This window comes from Trachypithecus francoisi, unplaced genomic scaffold, assembly GCF_009764315.1.
Source record: "Trachypithecus francoisi isolate TF-2019V2 unplaced genomic scaffold, Tfra_2.0 Lachesis_group13, whole genome shotgun sequence".
In the NCBI taxonomy this organism is placed as follows: domain Eukaryota; kingdom Metazoa; phylum Chordata; class Mammalia; order Primates; family Cercopithecidae; genus Trachypithecus; species Trachypithecus francoisi.
The window spans coordinates 70145324-70159773 of record NW_022681458.1 but is presented as its reverse complement, the minus strand read 5'-3'; the positions used below and the strand labels follow the sequence as shown (position 1 = coordinate 70159773).

General features: G+C 51.3%; 2 protein-coding genes and 1 long non-coding RNA gene across 4 annotated transcripts in view; 2 read left to right on the top strand and 1 right to left on the bottom strand.

The window, feature by feature from the left end:
* Positions 1 to 5942, top strand: part of METAP1D (methionyl aminopeptidase type 1D, mitochondrial) — a 91515-nt gene extending 85573 nt beyond the window's left edge. Inside the window, 4 exon segments of the mRNA XM_033231128.1 lie at positions 1309 to 1406; positions 2734 to 2781; positions 3643 to 3721; positions 3839 to 5942. Of these exon segments, the coding sequence (XP_033087019.1) occupies positions 1309 to 1406; positions 2734 to 2781; positions 3643 to 3721; positions 3839 to 3917 (304 nt within the window). The 3' untranslated portion in view covers positions 3918 to 5942.
* Positions 5943 to 9000: 3058 nt separating this feature from the next.
* Positions 9001 to 13194, top strand: DLX1 (distal-less homeobox 1). Of its 2 annotated transcripts, XM_033231126.1 has the most exons (3): positions 9001 to 9511; positions 10171 to 10370; positions 11531 to 13194. In XM_033231126.1, the coding sequence occupies exons 1-3, from the start codon at positions 9199 to 9201 to the stop codon at positions 11783 to 11785; spliced, it is 768 nt and encodes a 255-aa protein (XP_033087017.1). In that variant the 5' UTR covers positions 9001 to 9198; the 3' UTR covers positions 11786 to 13194. The 2 variants fall into 2 exon arrangements, with proteins under 2 accessions (XP_033087017.1, XP_033087018.1); XM_033231127.1 differs by lacking the exon at positions 10171 to 10370 and having other exon boundaries at positions 9034 to 9511; positions 11531 to 13190.
* LOC117094858 overlaps positions 11855 to 14450 on the bottom strand; it is a 5278-nt gene continuing 2682 nt past the window's right edge. Inside the window, exons 2-3 of the long non-coding RNA XR_004441708.1 lie at positions 13426 to 13650; positions 11855 to 12343 (exon numbers count right to left, since the gene is read on the bottom strand). This is a non-coding gene — a long non-coding RNA (uncharacterized LOC117094858). The remainder of the gene's footprint in view (positions 12344 to 13425; positions 13651 to 14450) is intronic.

The following is a 14450-nucleotide window of genomic DNA, read 5'->3' as shown; positions in this document are numbered from 1 at the left end:
AAATAACCATAAGTACAACATAAGAGATAAAAACCTTGACTTGCCATTCCTGTCCTCAACATATGCATTGCTTAGCTATTTCTGCACTAACAGTTACATCAAAATTAAATCTGAATAAGAGGCTGCCCATCTGCTGGTTATAGTGACATCCTGGTCTAAGTGAAGCTGTCTTACAAGTCTGGGGATGGTTAAAATTATTTAAAAAAACATATAGACATGAATGACCTCAAAGATGCTGGCTGAAAGCCTTTGGGTTCATGTTAAACTAAGAGTCTGTTTGAGACTCTAGTTTGAGATCTAGAAACTTAGTTCTGTTAATAATTGAAATAGTAGTCCTGTAAATCCCAATCTGTTGTTAGGGTTAGGGGCATTGTGCTCTTTGTCCACATGAAAATATAAATTCTTAATAGTGTATATATTCTTGTTTGTCTGATGCTCCCCAAAATAAACATGTTCAGCTGATTTCAAGGACTACTTTTCAATCTTGTAGATGAAGATTTTAGAGTTGGATTCTGTGTGCTTGGTTTCAGATGGAATGTAAAACATTTGCTTGTAACTAATGTAGTGCATGCAATGTACTTAATTACATACATGTAATGAAGTAACTAATGAAGCACTAAGAATTGGGAATCACAATACTAGCTTATCTTAAGCATCCCAGTGATCAAAAAGCATTCTTTATGAATTTTGTTAATGGTGCAGGTCTTGAATGGAACTCTCAAATGATCTCACAGTTTTGGAGTGTTTCAAGAATACTGACAAAGTAGATTGAGCTTTTCATGTGAGTGTGCCTGTTGGTAAAATGCATAACGCTTTGAAATAGAGCAGAAAAAGGGAACCATAGAAAGTCATATTTCTATATTGTAATTTGTTTTATTTTTGGTTCCCCAATCAGGAATAATTTATAGTCTTTTTGTGAAATCTCAAAAAAACCCAGCAGGTTTTTATGACCTGCATTATATGCACATATATCCTGGTTATGTATGGCAATCACTATGTGTGTATACATACTCATTTGTTGTCTGAAAGTGGCTTTGTTTGAATGCTATACAAAGGTAAATGACTCAAACGACTGTGTTAGATAGATATGTACCTTCTTTCTTCATATATCCAAAGAGAGTGGTTGCAAGTAACAGCAAAAATTAAAATTGTTACAGCATAATGAAAATATATGAATGTTATTATCTGACTCTAAATATTACTGACTTTTTCTTTTTTCAGAGAATATTTTAACGTGACTTTGTTTTATCTTAGTATGCCTGAAAAACTTACCTAATTTAATTAAATATTTTTTGGTCACTTTTAAAGCCACATAACTCATCAGAATGGTTTGCAAGTCTGTCCACATTTTGTGGGACATGGAATAGGATCTTACTTTCATGGACATCCAGAAATTTGGCATCATGGTAAGAAAGTTCATTTGGAAGCTGTTTGTTGATCAGAGATCAGGATGTGGCAGCTTTGCCCCTGAAGCTCTTACTCTGACTTTGAGTCTGCATTATCAACCTTGTGTTTGTGTGTGTGTGTGTGTGCGGTGGGCAGGGGAGGGGAGGCTGCTTAATTTTAACCGGGACATTACTGTGTTACTGGATTAGAGCCCAGCTGTTTCAATCCCAAAATAAGGTTTATTTTGCTTTCTGTCTTCTGAAGGGTGTATGGCTGGAAGGCACAAGGGATATTTAGAAAGAGTTACTGAAAACAAAACGCCACTGCATCAATGTCCCAGCAGCATGCACATATGACTGTTTTCTGTTTTTCTTTTTCTACCCCGTTTTCTAGCTGCTGACTGTTGTGGTTAAACTTCATTACATCCTACACAGCGTTGACAGCTGATGTATTTAGCAGCATGTACTCTTTAAAGATTTCTAGATTATGCCCACCCTTGTCTTCCTTCCCCAGAATCTCCTGTTTTTCACTGCCTGGGTGTGCACCCTATAGTGAGAAGACAGGGGTGGGCCCACTGGGGTGGGAGGATTTGGGTTGAGGTAGGAGGCAGCTCAGTGGACCACCCTCAAGGCAGGTCCACACCTGGACAGGGACCAAAGGAAAGTTGGTCCTGGGGCATTGACCTGTGCCCCTATGGACTTGATTGGTCCATAGAAGGACTACTCTTTGGGACTCATGCCCTGGAGAATCGCTGGACACCCAGCAGGTCTGAACCCTCTTTGGACCAAAGAGCCCCCACCTAGGCAGCTCAGAAGAGGTTCAGGTGAGAGTGCAGAAAGAGCTTGTCAGCCTTGTGCCTTACCTGGTGCCAATGTCTGGAGTGAAACTATTTGAAGTCAGGCCCCTGCTCCCCACAACCTGCACCAAAGGAGGCTGCCCTCCTTTGCAACATTCCCCAGTACTTCTTTCTCTTTGAGGGAGGGGTGTAGGCAAGACCCAGGACCCAGTAGGCTGGGAGACCTAGTAGCCTGGGGGACAGAGAGAGGGGGAGAGGAAGCCTGACATGTGTCTGAAACACACAGTGTGCCCCTGCCAGGCCTTGGAAAACTCTTCTAGGGGAGTCTTGAGCCAGAGCACAGATAATGCAAAGACTCAGGCCAAGTAGCCCCATGTTTAACTTCTGGTCACTATCCAGGACTCCAGAAATCTCCACCCTTTCTTCTCTAAAAGAAGAGAAATAAAACGACCAAGTTTTTTCAAGGGGCCTGACCCCTGTAATCTGTTTTTTTCTGTCCTCCCCATTTCGTATTCTCACCCCCCCACCCCCCAATGTTTTTTGTTTTACAGCAAATGACAATGATCTACCCATGGAGGAGGGCATGGCATTCACTATCGGTAAATGGAACTCCTCTTCCAAGTGCATAGCTCCTGGTGGAAGTTGCTGCCACTGGCCTAGGCCCGGCAGTCCGGTGAAGGACTAATAAAGCCAATCAGCGTAATGAAATAATTCAGATGCACTGGAAATCTGATTAAATAATATCCTCAAGCCCCATCTTCCTAAATCAGATACTTACCAACACATTTAGGAGAAGGCAGCCATCCAACCTCTAATCCTGTTACCAGCATAATGTGGTGTTGGGTTTTTTGTTTTGTTTTGTTTTTTCATTAACACCCAGTAACTAGGCGCTATTATGTCCCTTGCTCCCTGTCAGCAAGTGGCATGTGCTCTCTGGTGGCCTGTTCCTGGCTGATCCTGTGATTGGTATCACCACCAAATTCCAGTCACCTAGGGCCGTAAAGACATCATATTTCTGACTGTGGGACTTAATAGAGAAGCAATTAGAGTGAAATAAGAAATTTGTTATTTGCTGATGAATGAATATTTTGAGCATGGTTTTAAAATTGAAATATTTTTTTAAAAATTCGTATTTATAAGAGGGACTGGTGTTTGGGTGGTTATTATCCACGGGGTCCTAATTAAGCCTTGATTAAAATGCCCTTCTTTCTCTAAAAAATTACGAACTAGGCAACTTCATACATTTTGAATGGCATAGTGTTTCCTCTTCCTACTGTTTAGTTTGTAGTATACTATGTAAGCAACATCAATTATCAACCCTTGCAAGATGACAACATGAGCCTGTGGGGGAAGCACTTGAGGGGAGGGAGGAGAAACTTCTCTTTTTTAATAATCAGCCCGAAACAATGTTTAACAAGAATCTGATGAGGTCACTGCAGTAAATATTTTTCCTCTTACAGAGCCAATCATCACGGAGGGATCCCCTGAATTTAAAGTCCTGGAGGATGCATGGACTGTAGTCTCCCTAGACAATCAAAGGTGCTTTCTGCGCCGTTGCTTTTAAATTGTATGGGAAGGGAAGATTGGTCCGACGGCGCTCTTGCCGCCGGGCCGGAGCTTGAGTGCGCGTTCTGACGGCTGGGTGCTGTGTTACAGGTCGGCCCAGTTCGAGCACACGATTCTCATCACGTCGAGGGGCGCGCAGATCCTGACCAAACTGCCCCATGAGGCCTGAGGAGCCGCCCGAAGGTCGCGGTGACCAGGTGCCTTTTTAAATAAATTGCTGAAATCTGGCTGGAGAACTTTTAGAAGAAACAGGGGAATGACCGGTCATGCGGTAACCTACGTGCACCTAATAGTATCTTGGAAAAACCCGGGGGGCACTGGAGGGCAACTGGGAACTCGGATCTGAAGCCCTGCCGGGGTCGCGCGGCTATGGAAAAACAAATCCTGGCCCTGGACTCGGTTTCCCAGCGCGGTCAACGCATCTAGAGGGGACTGGAGGAAACCCCTTCGTTTGGAAGACGAGAGATTCCAAGAGAAGCACGGTTTTCTCTTTCCCTTGTCCTGACTGTTCCAGTAAAAAACCTCTTAAATCCATTGTGTCTGAGGTCCTTACCTCTCTGGCAGTTACAATGATCTTTGTGTCTGAATTTTGCACGTCTGCCGAAAAACCCCAACCTGTTGACTGGGACTTTTTAAAATCCGTTTTTCCCTCTTGTGTATCCCACATTGGCCGGCCCCAAGGATGCTCGCAGAAGCCAGTCCCCAACTCCAGCCCTTCCGTATCTTTCCCCTCCATCGCGGCTTTGCGATGAAAGATTAGCCTGTGAACAGAGGCATTGATTATAAACATGTCCTTGGCAGTGGACTCTGGGCCTGGCCATTCTTCGGTTTTCTGTCAATCCAGGAACGCGACTTTCCTGGACCACTGCGGCTCTTCCTCCCCTGCCCACATCCAGTCCTCCAAGGCCTTCCCAGAGGTGAAGTTTGAGGCCCTCCCCCCAACCATCCCACACGCACGCACGCTAGACCACTTGCTGCACTAGGAATTCGAGCTTGGGCCCCACTCGCCCAGTTGTGTACAGTGAGCGGTTAGTGGGCGGTCTGGTCTCTAAAATGACCCCTCCCCACACTGGCCCTCTTCGCATCGGGACCTGCGCTCGCACGCTCCAGGAGCCGCAAAGGTCAGCTGTTCTGGAAACTGAGAGGGTCCCAAAGAGAGGAGATACCGGCGCATTTGAGAGCAAGGGCCTACTTGGCCGGGACTGAAGCTTGCGAGTTGAACTCCAGTTCGGCCGGCAGCTCCATCCCGCTTCAGGAGCAGGAATCCAAGGGCCCACGCTGTGTATGCCAAGGGCCATTCCTGCCGGGAGCACCCTCCTTTCCCTTGCGCTTGCTCTCCAGTACCAGTTCCGCACCTGAGCTCAAGGGTAGGGAGGGGCCGGGCCTCTGGCAGTCCACGAAGGAAGCCGTCTGCCTCCGGTTGTGATTTTAGGAACAAGTCCAATGAGGGTTTTCAAGCAGTTACTGGTTGTGCTAACTCTGGTTTCTATTGAAGCGGGTTTTGCAAAGCTGACATCCCTTAAAAATAGCTTGGGCTTTCGGAAGCGGCAAGGAAATGGCAACTGTAGTTGCCAGGACAGGTGGTGTCCTCGGCCAGGACTAAGAGCCAGCTCATCTTTGTAACACTCATAATACGGGAAACTGAGGACCAGCCGGCTCGGAAAAGTGATGAGTTCCAGCTTTTACCTAACACAGGGTTCTCCCGTCGTCCCCCAACCCCTCCAACTCGGCTTGTGTCCAGGGTTGTAGATTTTTGGATAGAGGTGTTTCTGTTTCTAGTGAGTCTGAGAACTGGAAAAGACCAGGGAGTGGTTGACGATTTACAAGGTCCATAGAAAAACTTTTTATGTGGTCGGAAGTTGGCCAAGCAGAGGCCCGCAGGCTGACGCTACCGCCCACCCCCCACCCCCCAAAGATCTGAATTCCCTAAAGAGCAAGCGGGTTCAGCTGGCCTTGGGAGATGTTTGCTGGAGAATGACTTCAGTTTTCTCCTAAGGCAATCAGATTGCAAACATTAGTATTGTATCTTATCTGCAAAGCAGTTAACTCCGAGGTTCCCCAAGGATACTTTTATTAGGACCACAGGACTTTACCAACCACTGAGGTAACACGCTGCTTGTGCAGCAATTATTTTGAGGTGGAGGTATTTATGGGACAAGTTTATAATTCCATTTATTAAAGGGACTAACCTAAAGTGTGTGTGTATATATATGTGTGTGTATATGTGTGTAGCAACACTCAGCAGCTCCCTAAAGAACTCCCTTTTAACATGCTTTGAAGTTGAGATTAGGAAGTAGATTTAAAAATACCTCGTCCACGCCTTCCTGTCCCTCTTGCAGCTGAACTGGCCCAAAGCCTCACCCAGAGCCACTGGGATTCCAGCCAAGAGTGGCTGTGGCTAACACCACCAGGACCTCCTGGTTCTGAGGTGACTCCAGTAGGTTCCATGAGGAATCTGCCACCCTCAGGACAAATGGGAGGGTTTTGTTTTCTCTCAGAGTGAGGGCAGGCAACAATTTAAGCAAACCGGCGTTCAGAACAGGTGTCACCTTAGCAGTAGAGGGTGGGAGGGATCCACTCCAGGCTCACAAAGTGCGGCTAAGATCCCACGTTGAGAAACCAGCTACTGCCAGCGGCTCAGCATGAGAGGGCCCCTGCTTAGTGCTCCTCCCTAGACCTGTTTTTCTGGGCTAAGAAATAATTCCGGAGTGTAGCCATCTCTTGCTCACACACAATCCGCTTCTAAATTAAACAAGGCTCTGAAACACTATCCCGAGGGGCGCATGCCGGACTTTTGTTCCAAGAAGGCAACCAGGTCCCCTGTGCTGCCGCAAAAGTCTTTGATCCCTCTCCAGCTGTGGATACAGAGCACCCAAGAGACTGTCGCGATGTGTGGCCGTCTCTCCCCTTCCCCCCACCTTGCAAGTCTCTGGAATACACTGTCCCTAGGCGGCCCGGCCGTCGGGTTTCCTCAAGCCTTGCCCTGAGCTCCCGGAATTACCAATTCCACTTTCCCCGGTCCCAACCCAGACCCCGCGCCCGCCGCGGCGATCACTTACGTGGGCAAGGCCCTCAGGGCACGCGCAAGAGACCCGGGGCCCGGGCAGTATCCAAGCGACTGTGCTGGGCACACGGCATGGCACTCCGCACCCTAAAACAGGCACTAGTAAGGAGCAATTAAAACCACAAGTGCGACACAGAAATCAGAAAGAGCCCAGCGGCTCCAGGAGTTGCCTGGTGGCGGAATCATTAGCTGGCTGTTGCTACAAAGCCTCACCGTGTGGTTCGGTGACTAAGAAAAAAAAATCTTTTAAACGTTGGCAAACCCGTTATTGGTTTGGCCTATTGGGTTTTTTTTTTTCTTTTGTTTTTCTCTTTGCTCCAACCACGGCTGCCTGAAATATTTCTGCCCCCAGCATTGTGCCCTTAAACCAAAGAAGAGGAATTCTGCGGGCAGCAGCAGCTGGTACAGAAGTTAAAAAAAAGAGAAACCCCCTCTACTAACATCTATAACGACAGCACCGATGTAATTTGTTTTGAATGTTCATTTTTATTGGTGTTCCCTCTGCCAAAATGCGCTTGATTACAGAGGTTTGTCCTGTGATCATTGCACACTCCAGACAGGGGAAGGTGCAGCGATGAAGGTTCAGCTCAGGCCAGATCAAATCCCGAGCTGTTTAACGCTGAAAGGCTGCATGTTGCTATTAGTGTTAAATATATGGCTAATTATGCGTATGAAAATTAAACATCAGTGTTATGCTAATGGGGCGCCTTCAGCTGCGGATCTGAGCACTTGAGACTACCATTTAATCAAATGAATCAGTAACTAATACATCTGCACGTGTGAACTTTCACAAGATCATTTTCCCGTTCCCGTCACACCGCTAAATTATGAAAGAAATAATTATCAACGCTTTCTAATTACCTAACAAAGTAAATTGGGATTCACCGTGGGGCTGGCGGGTTGGGGAACCAACATCCACTTACAGCCAGGGTGGTGTGCGCCACACCGCGAGGGGGTGGCCGTATTGGTAGTAGTGGCGATGGGTTGGGGGCTTTTGTGCACTTTTTCGTACCTAGCACCTCAGAAAACGGAGCAGCTGCAGCTCTTGCTTCCACTAGCCCTGCCCCCTAGGCCCGGTGGCGCGCGCTTTGGCCACTGGAGGTGAGGAAGACACTAGGTGGCAACGCGAGAGGTCTACACATAGATAGGGGATCCTACTACAGGCCTGGGTTTGCTGCGGGTTTCGGTGTCCCCCAGGGACTCCTAAACTCTGGAAGTCTCGCTAGACCTCAGGAGGCCGGAAAATGACCACCTGGCGTCCGCGGCTTCAGCAGATCTGAGCCCCTAGGCCCCCTGGGCTCCACGCTGAGCCGCGCTCTCGGGGCGAGTGAGCCCCGGGCTCTCCGCGCAAGGGAGTGGAGAAGGGAGGGGGAGGAGGAGGAAGGCTGGGAGGGAAAGAGGATGTGTGTGTTGGGGGAGGGGGCGGCGCAGTCGCCTTTCTTGGGAGGAGAAGCGCGGGTTCCTGGCTCTCCACGCGCACTGCTTTAATCAGACCGTGCAGCCTCGAGCTGGAGTGGCCAGCTGGGCCTGGAGCAATGCGAGCGGGCCCCAGAGAGCGACGGCGGCGGCGGCGCAGCGGCCGAGTGAGTGAGTTCGCAGGGAGGGCCCCTAAGCCCCGACTCCAGGGATGTGGCAGAGCGTACCCCGGCCGGGGAGGCGCGGCCGAATGGGCGCCGCGCTAGGCACAAGGCTCTCGGGAGGACCTCTGTCTGTTGGCCGCCTCGGGCGCCCCCCAGTGCGCGACTCCGCGCTCCAGAGGCAGAGGTCAGGCTCCTCCCGAGCAGCCCTAGCTCTGCGCCGGACTGAGTGGCAGCGACGAGAAGCGGTACAGGGTGTCCGGCGTTAGGGACCGCTGAAGGGTGGGGACAGTGGCAGGGGGGCGGCGGCGCCGAGCCGCTGGTTGGTTCCCGGGGAGGAGGGCGCGCGAGGGAGGCGGGAGGCCGCTGAGCCGCGGGCCGCAGCGGTCCCGGCGCAGACGCCGCAGCCCATTGTGCTTCCTGCCCGGCGCGCTCTGTTGCAGAGCAGCCCCGGCAGGGAAGTGTGGATGCGTCTCTCCCGAGGCCGGGCCGCCTCGCCCGCTCTAGTCCAGCGGAGCCCGAGCGCCTCAGACCAATCCCCAGTGATTATGCAAGACAGCGGACCAATCAGCTCCGCCAGCTCATGAATATTTATGACCTTGGCTGAGTCAAAGCTTTGAACCGAGTTTGGGGAGCTCAGCAGCATCATGCTTAGACTTTTCAAAGAGACAAACTCCATTTTCTTATGAATGGAAAGTGAAAACCCCTGTTCTGCTTAAATTGGGTTCCTTCCTGTCCTGAGAAACATAGAGACCCCCAAAAGGGAAGCAGAGGAGAGAAAGTCCCACACCCAGACCCCGCGAGAAGAGATGACCATGACCACCATGCCAGAAAGTCTCAACAGCCCCGTGTCGGGCAAGGCGGTGTTTATGGAGTTTGGGCCGCCCAACCAGCAAATGTCTCCTTCTCCCATGTCCCACGGGCACTACTCCATGCACTGTTTACACTCGGCGGGCCATTCGCAGCCCGACGGCGCCTACAGCTCAGCCTCGTCCTTCTCCCGACCGCTGGGCTACCCCTACGTCAACTCGGTCAGCAGCCACGCTTCCAGCCCCTACATCAGTTCGGTGCAGTCCTACCCGGGCAGCGCCAGCCTCGCCCAGAGCCGCCTGGAGGACCCAGGTACGTGCGCTTGCCAGGGAGAGGGAGAGGAGGAGGTACAAGGGAGAGAGGGAAAGAAGGAGCGGGGAAGAAGAGGAGAGGGAGAGAGAAAGAGAAGACAGGAGAGCGAGGTGGAGTGGGGGTGGGGAGGGCGCGGGAGCAGTGGAGGTTTCGAATATCAATCTATAGATCCTTGTCACAGCAAATAAGTTTTTTTAAAAATTCACTCAATTTGCAACTATCCAGCAAAGGATAAATCCCAGAGCGTCTCCTGGCACTGGCTGGGCCTCTGGGCGGCTCGGTGTGCAGAGCACACAATGCCCCGCTGGAAAACAGAAACCCACATGTGCACGTATTAGTCTCGGTAATTATTTATTGCGTAGTGCTATAAACAATGTATGCAATTAAGGGTAATTAAACCTCAACTACCGCCTGCAAAAATAGCAAACTTTCCCTGCAAAGGCAGGGGCTGCGCTTCTGGGAACGGCTCTATCCCGCCTGCAGCGGCCCGGGACAGGCCCTCGGATTTTGGGGGACCCTTCCCTGGCTTTCAGAGTTTCTTGAACGTTCTCTCCCTGGTCCTGCCTCCGCCACCCTTCGGTAGCCACTGGCTCTTGGCTGTTCGCACTAAAGGCGGCCCCTCGTATTAACAACGGGCCCTGCTTCTGCTGTCCCTCCAGGGGCGGACTCGGAGAAGAGCACGGTGGTGGAAGGCGGTGAAGTGCGCTTCAATGGCAAGGGAAAAAAGATCCGTAAACCCAGGACGATTTATTCGAGTTTGCAGTTGCAGGCTTTGAACCGGAGGTTCCAGCAAACTCAGTACCTAGCTCTGCCGGAGAGGGCGGAGCTCGCGGCCTCTTTGGGACTCACACAGACTCAGGTACCTCGCCGCTGCCGCTCCGTTCCGCCACGCAGGCTTTCCGCGGCCGGCCTGCGCCCGGGTCTTCATTTCTTGCTCGCTGTGCCTCACGGTCGGGGTGTCACTGTGTGTGTGTGTGTTTGTGTTCACCCCTGGCTCTCAGCGTGTCTCCTTCCTCCCTCATCCTCTGCCCTAGCTCTGTCGCTGCTCTCGGTATCCCGAGCTGCCTGCAGCCCGGCCCGCTGTCCCCCGACGATCTGATTAGGGCGCAGGAAGGATTTCCCTAGACATTTTGTTTGGGAACTCTGAGGTCACACGTGCCTAAACAACTGGAACAATAGACTCGGGGCTTAATCCCTCCCTTGCCTTTAAATTGTGTGACTAATCACTTGGGGCCTGGGTCTAAGCCTCGGCCTCCCTCCTCCTCCTTCTCACAGGTTGGGGGTGGGGGGAGAACCCTTCCTCCGCCCTCTCACCTCTCAAGTCCCAGATCTTAGAGGAGAAACGGGACCTTCCTTCCCGGCTTTCTCTAAGACTCCGGGGAGCCCGTGAGGGTTCTGACGGCTGCGGGCGCGGGCTTTCAACGTCCGGTACGGGATTTGGAGCAGAGCTGGAGAAAGCAAACAGACCGTAGGTTTTGAATCCAAAGAAAAGAATGGTTTTGAATCCAAAGAAAAGTTCACCAAAACCTTGAGGCCTCCTTAGTCCGTCCCAACTCAAGGGCAGAAAGGATGTCGCATAGAAAAGTTGGGTCGCGTTGCAAATAAATTTCCTCCACTCCTTCCTAGGTTTTCGATTCTTTTATTGATGTTGATATTAGAATTGCGGGCTCGGTGTTGTGCAGGCGCTGTATCTGCCGCTGTATCTTCAGCCACGGTCGGACTGAGCCCCTGGCAGGCTAAGGCCTGGATCCCAGTTCACCCCTCACCACAACTCCTCCCTGGCTCTCTGGGAGCTGCCCCAATGGGCTGACGGCGGCGGGCGGTTAGGCCTTCGAGGCTTTGGCTCTTATGGGGGAAGGGAGAAAGGAGGGATGTCTCTGCTTCTCTGGCGGGGAGCTGCCAGCTGGCGCAGGGTTGGGAGGTCCTATCTCTGCTGCTCTGCGGTCCCTTTTTTCCTCCCTGTGACCTAGGTAGGCTCAGTGGTCCCAGCCTGAGTCACGTTGTTGTCCGCTCTTGCAGGTCAAGATCTGGTTCCAAAACAAGCGATCCAAGTTCAAGAAGCTGATGAAGCAGGGTGGGGCGGCTCTAGAGGGTAGTGCGTTGGCCAACGGCCGGGCCCTGTCTGCTGGCTCCCCACCCGTGCCGCCCGGCTGGAACCCTAACTCTTCATCCGGGAAGGGCTCAGGCGGAAACGCGGGCTCCTATATCCCCAGCTACACATCGTGGTACCCTTCAGCGCACCAAGAAGCTATGCAGCAACCCCAACTTATGTGAGGTTGCCCGCCCGCCTCCTTCTTGTCTCCCCGGCCCAGGTCCCTCCCGCCTCCAGGTCCATCCACCCTGTCCGGAAAAGAAGGACCCAGAGGGAAGAAGAAGGAACAGTGGAGGCAGGACGAGCTCCATCTCCTCAGAGCCCCGCGAGGTCCGGCCCAGCAACTTCCCGGCGCCCGCGCTCTGGCCTGAACCCTGGCCTGGGCCGAGCAGTAGCAGCAGAGAGTGGCCTCGGAGGGAAGGCACTGCCACCTGAGACAGGCCAAGTAGCAAGATAAACCCGCTTCACCCGACCCACCGACCTTCAGCTTTGTGGGACTATCAGGAAAAAAACAAAACAAAAACAAAATGTAGAAAAAGCAAAAGCTCTTTTCTGTCCTGTCAGTCTCCTGTCTCCTTTTGCTCTGTGCGCTGATCAAGTCAAGGTCCTCATCCGTCCGCTGTCCTCATTCTGCGGCCTCTGCGAAAAGCCACCAGGTCTGAGAGACCCGGGTCCTGCCCAGCTGACCGTCTCCGGATCCTGGGACACTGCCTGACCATCTGTGTAGCTGGTGTGGGAATCTGGGGGCATTGAAGGGAGGGGGTTTTATTTATTGAGAAATGGACTTCGCCTGAGGCTGTTTACCAATTCGAGGTTCTGCTGGGCGCAAGGAACTCACTGTTCAAACGCACTGTTTACTTTAAACGCACGGGGAGAAACGAATAAGGAGGACGTGGTGATTTTTAATTTATACAGTAACTTTTGTACTTCTCTGGTATGGAGAGTTTGGAGCCGAACGATTTGCATTTTTTACATGTCCGACATTATTTAATAAATACTTTTTAAAAGAAAAGAAAGATAAATGAAGTCAACACGATTTTCTCATCTGGGGAGGAACTCTTGGTTGCTTCGCCTGGACAAGATGGAAAACACTGATTTCCTCCTTGGGTAGAAAGAGGGAGCCAGGACAAATGGGGAGTAGAGAGAAAACAGGCGAGAACAAGCACCCTAATTCCAGTGGGCTTTACAATAAGACAAAATCAGCTTTACAACAATCCCTAGAGGCTCAACCACAGAGTAATGCCAGTCACTACCCTGAACGCACAATGTTCAGTGCAGGCTCCAATTACTGTACATATTATTGTTATTATTATTATTATTATTGTTCTGTAAACATGTTGCACAAGCTTAGCCTTTTTGCGTTCTGTTGTGTGTGGCTGTAAAACCCCATGCTTTGTGAAATGAGAATCTTGACATTTTACCTGTGAAATTTGGAAAATGTGATCAATTGAAATCAACTGTGTTTTGTGTTCTCTATGTCAAAGTTTAGTTTTATATTGAGAATGTTAACTTATTGCTTTGTATCTTGGGGGAAAAAAAACTTTGTAAATAAGTTATAAAGTTTCTTTGAGACAGTAAAATTATGATTTCTTGAAAGAACTGCTCTCTCTTGTGCTGTGTGAGGGTATGCCAGGGGGCCAGGCCAGGTTCCCACCTCTGGAGATAGTTCATACAGGGTCAGCGACTTATCAACTTATCGGTGATAGAATGGGGACCCTGTACTCCAGAAACACCAGGATATCGTCAGAGGCCTGTGGGGTGCCCCACTGGACCTTTTCTTTTTGCCTTGCTCCCTGGACCCCCAAGGTGTGTTAATTCCTACCTGAATTGGAGGGGTAAGGAGAGAATCCCTGGCGAGGGTTCCCCGGGAAGGGGGCTCAGGAACAGGTGCATCAGGGCAGAGCTGACGCTCAGGAACCAAAAGGATGTTGAAGACCAGCTGAGAGGAGATGAAGTCAGAGTTCAAAGTCAGCCGGCCAGGACGATTTCAGTTTTTTCCACACCCAGCCAGCTCTTGGGAGGCCGGGAGGTTGGGAGGCTGAGAGGCCTGGAAGCAGAGACACTGCTTTGCCTCTAGTCTTTCTCGGGATCTGGCCTCCCGGCTTTTGCATGCCCGGAGGCGCTGGATTCCATCGCGGAAAAGACGCAGCCAGACGCCAGGCAGGGGCCGGAAAGACGCGTCTGTCAGACTGCCCCTCTATCAATCAGTGCGCTCCAGGGGACAGGGCACAGTCCCAGGGAGCCACCCTGGGAGCTCCACAGTGAGAAAGGCAGGTTCCTGTCTAATGATTCGGGGTCTTTCTCTGCACCTCACAGGAATGGAGGTGGTAAGGAAAGGGTGGCTGACTCTTTGGAACCCCAAAATCTGACCAAAGTCAAGCACACCACTCCCACCTCATCCCAGTCCGAAAGTCCCAAGGCCAGACCCTTATGGGAGCACCTCTAGGGAAGCATTTGCTCAGATTAGTTCCTTCCAGAGGAACACGGGCTCCAAGGGACTAGAACCAGATTAGTTCCCTTCTCGTGGCCCTGCGTCCCAGCCCAAACTCAACCCCAACCCCAGATCCCGCAGCCGAGCCGAGGCAGTCCCAGAGAGCTGCGGGCCCAAACGGGCTGCCAAACGCTATTCCTGCTTCTCCCGCACTCTCCTTCCAGCGCTCCTGCCCGCGGGAGCTGGCCCTCCACCTTTGGGGGGCCCTTTCAGGCGCACGGTGGGGAGCAGAGCCCGGAAGGCAGTGATCTGTGTTGTGACAAGCACCCATTTTTCAATTGGTGCTGGTGAAAGATCAGATGCGCCAGGCTCTTCCGACGCCCTTTGTGAAGGGGAGGAGGAAGTGGCGGGGCTGC